General features: G+C 34.8%; 1 protein-coding gene across 2 annotated transcripts in view; it reads left to right on the top strand.

Moving 5' to 3' along the window:
* Positions 1 to 2,948: 2,948 nt before the first annotated feature.
* The window catches only part of LOC109854093 (cholecystokinin receptor-like), a 30,333-nt gene continuing 23,524 nt past the window's right edge, over positions 2,949 to 9,757 (top strand). For both annotated transcript variants that reach the window (XM_020426869.1, XM_020426860.1), the window contains exon 1: positions 2,949 to 3,490. In XM_020426869.1, coding sequence (XP_020282458.1) covers positions 3,119 to 3,490 — 372 coding nt within the window. In that variant the 5' untranslated portion in view covers positions 2,949 to 3,118. The remainder of the gene's footprint in view (positions 3,491 to 9,757) is intronic.

Raw genomic sequence — 9,757 nt, 5'->3', positions numbered from 1 at the left:
TATAGTAAATAATATATTGTTTAAAATTATCAACTTATGATGAGCGAGACTAATAATTGCGAAACGACATGTAATATTGTGAATGAAACTTGTAAATCATTAAAAGCTCGTCACACATCGCTATGATAGACATCAAGCGAGCAAATGGGCCGGTTAAAAGCGAGAGAGAACCTCGTCGAGCGAATTCCATTCTCTGTAATTTCATTGTCACGCAACGTTATATTTGTTATTGCACTTCACCGTATCTATCGTGCTAATATTACCGTGTATATATGCATAATAATCAGAATTTCCGGAAATGAGGTCAAATGTATTGCGAACGAACGCTTTTATCTTTGTTTTGCATTTCGACGGTGCACGATAATTTTTTTTTTTTTTTTGTTATTCTCGCATGCGATTCGCGAAATTCGCCAAAAAATGTTTATAAAGCGACGCGCATTGCTCGTGATTTCCATAACGATCGCGCGCGCGCGCAAGGGGCACTATGATTGATACTCGAGCGTGTTATAGCGATAACTGCACTGATATATCAGATATCCGCGGCACGTCGTATCGCTGCATATTGCAATACGTAAGTGAAACTGCGGACTGAGGGAACGAAAAATCGAATCGGACTATTCGCGAACGGAATTTTAATCGGTTCGATAGCATGTGTATATTATATAAGCGGGTTATTTTTTAATTTTTGGAACATCAAGAAAGTCTCAAGGAAGAGAAATGATCTCCCATATGTTATATATCTATATATGCTCTCTTATATATATATACATATGATGTATATATACGTATACCACCTTACACACACGTGGTTTTAATGGTTTTTCTTCGAAACGTGATAAAGAGCGTGTGCTTTAGAAAGAGCTTTTAAATAACGTTTCTTAAATAAAATTACAACCAACGCGCAAGCTTCTCTTTAGAAGACCGAAGCTTATAAGGGTAGAATAAAGTTTTTGCTTTGGAAAAAAACAAAAAATGCATCCAAGTTACTAGGATTTTAATTAACGTGTTTCTCGATTTGATACAATCTACGGTTTTCGATTCACATAGAAAACTTTGAATTACTTGAATAACTTGCCATTTTCTTTTTAAAAAATTGTCTTAAAAACTTAATGTGTGCACTTTAAAAACAAAGTTTGTTTTTTTGGCAAGCGAGTGCTCTCGATTTTTTACAAACAAGCGAAGTTTCCACAGTTAACATGGGTAAAAGATGCGTGTCACGATTGTAATGGCTCTCTCTTTTTTTTCTCTCTCTCTCTCTCTCTCTCGACGAATGCGCCTCATCGACTGGCACTATCGGTAATACGGTAGAAAATTGTGCGAACTCAGAAAAAGAGTCATCCACGATAACTATCATTTCTTATATTCCGTAGACGGTAAGAAGAGAAGAGAGAGAGAGAGAAAGAGATAATATAGAATAATCGTTGGGAAGAATGGCGGTACATAAAAAAGCGCAAAGCCGAAGCAGAAGTTTTTTTCATCGCATCAAGAACACGGCGATGTTGTCCAAGCAATAAATCGTAAAAAATTGTAACGCAAACAAATAACAAGCAAAGAACAAAGATCTATAATAGCAAAACGAGACGAAGATAGAGAGAGAGCAGAAATGCGTAATAATTGCGATAATAATTGCGTAATAATAATTTTGATATAGTTTTGATGTGCAACGTGCGTTTTATCCTCTTTGTTTCCACAAAATTAAACGTATTGAAGCATAACTTTTTCACCGGATCGGATTACAGTTTGAGCAAATGATAGTGCAGAATGTGCAATTAACGTAAATTGAGCTTTATATGTGCGTACACGCTAGCGTGCCACTGATAACACACTGTAAGTGGAATTTTAAAGAGTATGAGAAAAGTTTTGTTGAAATGAAAACTGTATACGTGCATATATTATACATATGTGTATGTGTATGTGTGTAATAACGCACACAAGGTTCAATAAAATAGAATGAATCACACACATTTGTTTTCGATCTATTTGCGAGGTAAAGTAGCATGCTGAAAGTCGTAAAAACTGTTCAGGAGAGGACCAAACAGCTCGCAAAATGCAACAATACACACACACACATGCGCGCGCGCGCAGAGGTTTTAATAAAATGAGATTTTTTGTGTGTAACGATTTCTGTTTGCGAAGAAAAGTAATATCAGCTTGTGACTTGTCAGATACGCCCGTCAACGGCGGATAATTAAAGGAGCGTGTATATATTCATCTCTCCTGACATGTTTTGTGTGAACTTTTAGATGAAGAGGATTATTACTATGCAAATAAGATTAACGAATTAATGGCTGTCACCACGATACATATTGCCAATAATTCAAAAATGCATTCTCCTACTTTCTCTCATCTTTTTCATCGCGTATTTATTTTACCTCACATAATATCGGGAAAAAAAATGATAATTTAAAAGATATCTTTGTGGTCTCCTGTGTCCCTTTTATCGTATGAAATACGAGCATTAAGTCGTTCTTTTTAGACCGAATTTTCAAAGTAATAAGAACTTGTGCAACGAGATTTACAGCGAAATAAGTAATCTGCATAATATGAGAGATCTGACGACTGCACACACACACATACGCATATAAATTATTTGAGGCTAAAGGTGCTACTTGCGAAGTTCTACATTCAAATGCATATGTACATTCCGTTTATTAATTTTATGCCCATATTACTCACAGAATTATTTCCCAACGTTAATAATTTGTTCTGTTCTATTTACAGGTACTAACCCACGCGTTGAGAGAGATGTCACAAATTTAAAAGAAAAAAAAAGTATAATTACGCACGCACGCGAGACACTGCGAGGGTGTTAACGTGATTTTTCGGTCTAGTTAAAAAGAGCTTTAAATTAGTTATTACACAATGCGTTACGTAATGATTTTGAAAAAAACCAAACCTGAATGAACAGCTCGAGAAAAATATATTTTAAAAGTGCGAAAAATATTTTCGTCACAACTTTTGTGCAAACGTTGCAGTTTTGGCAATTTTTTAAAAACAGTCACCGAATAAACAAAAAAAAAACTACCGTATTTATGAATACGGTCTTGTGACAGAATTTTTCTGGATAAAGTGACATTTTGTGGTGATGTAACATGCGGCGCAAAATATTTTTATCGACATGAGCGCACGTGTCGCTGCGGGACACGACGAAGGATCGAAGAGCAACCATAACAAGAAAATGTCAATTCAAGAGCATAATCTGTCCGATTATCCGATTTCCACGGAATATTTTGCCGCTTCAGAGAAGGCCGATGACAGCTCGACGATCGTTACCGACCTTCCTCGATTCACCACTGTCACCGGAATTGCCAACATCACCACGCCAGTCGTTCAGCAGTCGCCAGGTCAGGACAGCCTTCTGGAGAATCTCATTATACCGCTGTACGGTACAATCTTCTTCCTTTCCATCGTTGGGAATTCTTTGGTGCTCATCACTCTCGCGAGAAACAAGAGGATGCGCACGGTGACAAATGTTTATCTGCTAAACCTGGTAAGTCTCCGGTATTTCGTCTGACTTATTCGCCAAATAAAAGAAACATCGTTGCCTTTTACAATTATTAAATGTCGCACTACTCGTTATCTGACTTTTTCGTTGGACAGATCAGGGAAAAGGATAAAACTCGTGAAAAACAAATTAATCAGATATTTCGAGTTTGTGCGCGAAAAAAACTACCAACACGATTCATTTTGAGAATTTTAGCCTTGTGCTGTGATCAAAAATTGTTTATCTTGCAATTTAGTTTTGATTAAATACAACGTATATTAGTTTTTAATGTAATATATAAAATAATCATCAGGTTTTAAATCACATATCTTTGTATTTATACGTATACACACGCGCGCACACGTACGTTAAGTAATTTCAAGATTATTACAAAGTTCATCGAAATAACAAATATCTTTTGCATAGGTTTTGAATAAAAATATGAACGTGGGCTTTTTTCTTCGACAGATATACATTTGAATTGTTGTCAAAATTTATGCTGATGATTTACGCTCTGTCTGATGGACACGTAAGCGCGGGGGAATTTCGGCCGTGAAAAGATTATCGATTAAATACAAAATTAATCTTCACATTTTGTGAAATGTAATATTGCAATAACACGTCGGTAACATAATCCGAATATCTGGTTATTTCTGTTGACGAATATAGGTCCGACAGCATCGAATATTGTAACATCTGATTGCTTTATAATTGGCTTTGATTGAATCTAACTGAGCTGAATAAATCCTGGGAAATCGCTCGTGTCGTTTAGAATTGAAATTCTGGCGAAAGTTGTTGTTGTTGAAGTTGACTGCCTCTGTTTCTCTCGTGCCCGCCTTGAATCGCGTATGTGCGTTTTACATAACAAAGAAAAATATTTATTTTTAATTCTCTAGTTTGACACGATATAATAGCGGTCTTACAGAAACTGGAAAACAGAGTTGAGTACTCGCGTTCAACTCATTAAGAATTTTGCTCGCAAGCAGACTATTTAAAATAATAATAAGTAACATACCTGAAAGTTTTTTTATTTAATTTGCTGCATTGGCACAATTTGCAACTTTGTGTCAGAAAAATATAAAACAAAAAAAAAGAGATAGATAAAGAGAGAAAAAAAAATATATACATATATGTATATAACATCAGAAACGTGTTCAAATATAAATTTGCTTCTCTCTACATAAAACTGATTGATTCGGAGCTTTATTCGTAATTTTCCACATCCACCGATAATTTCGCGCGAGAGATAATATGTTAAAAATAAATATACAAGCGCGCATTGCAACCTACAGATTCAGCCAAACAATTTTTCAAATCAGATAAAATATACAACGTTGCGTGTTCGCCTCATGTAATATTTCTAAGCAAACTTTTACGATGTCTCGTGCAGGCTCAGGCAAAAATATTCGACGTGGTTTGCTCACAAGTTAATAAATAAAAAAAAACAAAGAATGATAAGAGAGAGAAGGCAAACAGAAGAGTCAAAAGTCTACGCCGTATCTCCATTCGCCGCGATATTTTTGCATATTTTGTGCGGGTAGTATGCGTCGCCAGGGAATGAAAAAACTGCCAGCGGCGCCTTTTTTTCGGTTGCGCGCCGGCTGCTGGTGATTCGTCACGCGTGCATTGTCATCATTCTACCAGAACGAAGAAAAATGTCGGTCACGTTCATGAATGTCGGAAGTCTAAAACCTTTTCCTGCTATGTATTCAATGCGAGCAAGCAACTCTCTGATAAAGTAAGCTTCCAAAAGAATTTTCGCAGACAGTGGTTAGCGCACACTTGGGCGTATCGTGATTAGTTCGTCTCTCGTGTAATTTAATTTTCTTAAATAAAATTTTCTCCCCAAGCAATTTTCAGAGCACACGCGCGTTTCAGGCTTGGTCAAACGCGATAAATTATTTATCAGTGTCCGTGCACATTAGCTGTTTTAATTTTTTTAATCATCAGCTGTTTTAAGTTTTTGGGGATTTATTAGCTAATGTAATTTTTTATTTGCCAAATGCAATTTCTAACATAAAAATTATATGTAATTAAAAAAAAAACATGAAAAACAAAAATTATGTCTAAGAAAACCAATTCTGCTGAAACTCTAACAGCGTTTTTATCGGCGACTGATCTCAAAAATCTGACGCGACGGATAAGATACCGTGTAAGCTTTAACCCCTGATAAATATTACTCTTATCCGACGTAACGAGGAGCGCTCGATATATGCGCTTTATTTGTTTTTACGGGACATTTTCTTGTCTTTCGTGCGCGGAATATGAAAATAGGTATGTAATCAAACGTTCTAGCTCCCTCTAGACACATATCGAAATGATTTACACAAGAGTAGAAATACACAGAAAGATTTGAATATATCGAATTTTCATATGCGAAAATTCTAGCTACGTCTGCACAGTTGTACAAAAGTGGCACCACCTGCGCCGGAAAAAAAAAACACGCAGAAATAAAAATAATAGTTACAAATATTCAAAAGGTAACAGAATATCAAATCTGATGACAGGTATTATTTGTTTTTATTCTTTTGTGCGTGTCACTGCTCATCTCCATATCAAAGTGTTCGATGGTATTCGCAGTGATAAATTGATTTTGTCTTTTCGGAGTTTAGCGCGCAGTATTAAATGAGTACGTGAAAATAAATTGCGCTCGTATGTGAAAAGACTTAATTTGTCTCAGACAATAAAACTCTGTAGATAACGTTATCGTTTAATAACTTACATTAATGTTTTGCCAGAAACAAATCGGGTAAATAGAAAAAATGATTGGAAAGTAAATAAGAAAAGTTTGCTTTGCTTGCGTACTTAAATCGTGCTTAAGATGAAAACGATGAGACCGCCTTTAACCTTTGGACTTTGTAGCGCGACGCGCATAGCTGACGCGATCTTGTACAGAAATCTCTTGCGCGCGCTTCTTTACATAAAATATTATTTAGCACAAGTCATTTCTCCGCAAAAAAGGCAATAACTATCGCATCGCATCAATAAATCGCGCCTCGCCACGTGACGTCTTTTGAATAAGAAACCCGCGAGACGAAAAAAGTCTTGGAAAATAAAAAGAATCCTCGGAGAACTAAGAGGAATACTAATGGCTCTCCGATAGAAATTGTCTCGATATCTGTATTTAATTATAAAACTCGGAAAAAATATTATCTGCTGCACAATGTTTGTATAAAGGAAAGAGAATAAAAATTTGTAAATAATGTTTGAATATGTAAATTTTTAATATTTTATATTTCCTCGTACTTAACTGTCGAGCCGCTATCTCCGCGTGACGATCTACTAAAATGTCGTATGTACAATTAAAAGAAACAAAACTAGCGCTTGTTTTTCAAACATGTTTTTGTTCTGTGTAAAACAATTTCGTACGCTGTATAATGCAATAAAGTGTACAACAAATCGTAAATATTTCACATTATGCAGCGCTACTAGTAAATAGCGCCACAAAGATTAAAAAAATTTTTATAAAGCTAAAAGATAACGTGTGATGTTTGCATTTTATTTCTCGACAAAAAAACAAACTTCGAAAATGTTCCAAGTACATTCGTGACGTTGTAAGAGTATTACATATTAATACGTTACAAGTAGACAGATCACGCGCAGTATTATTTTTTTAACGGAAATTTGCCGATGACGTAAAAAAGCCGAGAATTTAAGTTTTATCACATTTATTTTTTATTGAATTTTATATGGCTAACATATAGTTTATTATGTTTGCTAACTGTGTGATGATAAATGCCATATTTCTGTGTTTCTGATCAAATCTGTGATCAAATATTTGTTAAAAAGCTTGCGGAATATTTATATTATTTAAATTTTATAACAATAATATGTGTGCACAAGTTTTGTTTCTTTCAACTGTGTGTACAAAACATTTTTAAATATATATATATATATGTATATACATATATACATACATACATATATATCATATGGACTTTCTTCTACAAATTAACGTTCAAATAAACATATAATACGGGTGTACCTTGCGGCGTTATTAAAATATTTTAGCGCACAAAATAAATATTATCTAACATGACATGTTCGATGCATATCGCAAAATGGATCGTATTTAATTTATAACCGCGGACGATACGCGGTATGCATTATATATAAACATATCCATATGTTATATTTTCGCACACTCAATGCCATTGTCTTTCTCTATATGTCTTTCTTTCTCTCTTGGCAAGTAGAGTTTCGCAAACTACTTCCTCTGGTCCACTGGTACTGCGAAGTTGTGCGCGTATATTCCCCCGAATATTTTATGTGTTCAGTTCCGTAGTAATCGTCTCTGCACTGCAAATCCATGTGTGTTACTTTAACACATTTTTTCTGTGTAATTTTAAGATTACACGCTTATCCGTGTTATTTAAACACACATAAATGTGTAATATGATAATTTATGCAGATCGCATGTGTGTTAAAATGCGTAAACATCTAAAATGTGTAATAAAATAAAACATAGTTTTAAACACAAGTTTTAGACATGTTAAAATAATACATATTTCTCGTTTTACACGTTTGAACAGATAAACGTTTCAAAATTAAAACACTTCACAAAATACACATCAAAATTGTCGTTGTCTCTGCGTAGAAAGTTGCGCGCGCATCAATCTTTCTTTCTCGCTCCTTCCAGAGTACAGAGATATGTTAGGACAAGTACAGCGCGGCGGAAAGAAGTGTGCTGACGTGCAATATATGTTTAATGTGATTTGTGAAAATTTAATATATTTTTTATTTAATATGAAGAAGAAAGTGTACTGTTTAATCGGTGAACGTTGTAAACGCATTACGTTTTCATCTAAAAAATATATCTCTGACCTTCAAATTGTACGTGCAACTTTAATAGAAGCCAGCAATAACGATGTAGTGTTACAATCAATGATCAACAACAAAGAAATCATTTTACAAAAGTTTGATGCCGATCGAAATAATAAATTATGTGATATTGAAGAAGATGATGAAATTGAAGACAAAAGTGAGGTTAACGTACTTTTTTTGTATGAAAAACATAGACGTATAATATATAGACTGCGCGTTCCCTACCTTTGCCATGTTAAGAAAATGTCTTCAACGTTGAGAGAGAGACAGCTGGTGTTGAATAGTAGCCTCATCTTTGTCTAGCGAAGTAGTAGGGTAAATGATAGAGAAAGAGTTACTATTCAAAGTATGTTGTCTCTCTCAACGTTGAAGACATCTTTTCAGCCAAACGCGCAGTCTATATATTGTACGTCTATGATGAAAAACCATCAAGCCTCGTACTCGAATCATCACCATCTACTGGTTTTATTTCTGATGTTTCTCAAGAGAGACAAATCAATGACACGTATAACATGAACGTCAAAATATTACATACTGAACCAGGTGATAAAAGTTTGGAAGCTCGACGTTTTCTTAGGAGAACAAAATAATAATGTTTTAATATTTTTAAAGAATACTGCACTATGACAAACTTTATTATACCATAGTTATCTAAGTTTTTCACATTGCAGCTTTTTTGAAACATAAATATTATTATTCTGTTCTCCTATGAAAACGTAGAGCTTCCAAACTTTTATACGATAATATGTCGTTTATTACACACAACAAATTATACATTTAAAACGTGTTAATTTAGTGAGTTAAATCAACACGTATTAAGCGTGTTCCAATTTTAAACACTAAGAAACGTATTAAAAATGACTTCAATAAAAACACACGTCAAGTGTGTTAAATTAACACACTTGGATTTGCAGTGTGAACAAGATTCGTCGTGATGATAAGCGCCTTAGGAGGGACTTCGGCTTCGTGGCGAGAAATTCTCCGGAAATATAGCCAATAAATATAATTCACATCGCGGATGTTTGTGAATATACCTTGGAAGATTACAGTGCGTGGATATTGATTTGTCAATAATGAAACGCATTTGCGAACTAATAAAATTATTACTCTGTTTCACAGGAAAGAAATGTAATGAATAGGTGCATTTACTCGCGCGATATGATTTATTGGTACGGAATATTCGGCGATTATTATCTGTGTAAAATATCCTTTGCAGTTTTGGACACGTGAAAGATTGCGCGCACGATAAAACGATTTCCCCGGATTTGGTTGTTGGTGTTCGTAGTTTTGCAAAAACATGCGAAACACAAAAATGCGAAACGCTTGTGCATTCTCCAAACGCAATAGCAATCTGTAAATGTATCCGTCAGAGATACGCAAAAGAGAAATAGAGAGAGAGAGAGAGAGAGAGAGAGAGAGAGAGAGAGAGAGAGAGAGAGAAGAACCTAC

Source organism: Pseudomyrmex gracilis, unplaced genomic scaffold (genome assembly GCF_002006095.1).
Source record: "Pseudomyrmex gracilis isolate BER0280 unplaced genomic scaffold, ASM200609v1 scaffold_2, whole genome shotgun sequence".
Classification (NCBI taxonomy): Eukaryota; Metazoa; Arthropoda; class Insecta; order Hymenoptera; family Formicidae; genus Pseudomyrmex; species Pseudomyrmex gracilis.
The sequence above is the reverse complement of the archived record's forward strand: the minus strand, read 5'-3'. Positions and strand labels throughout refer to the sequence as shown.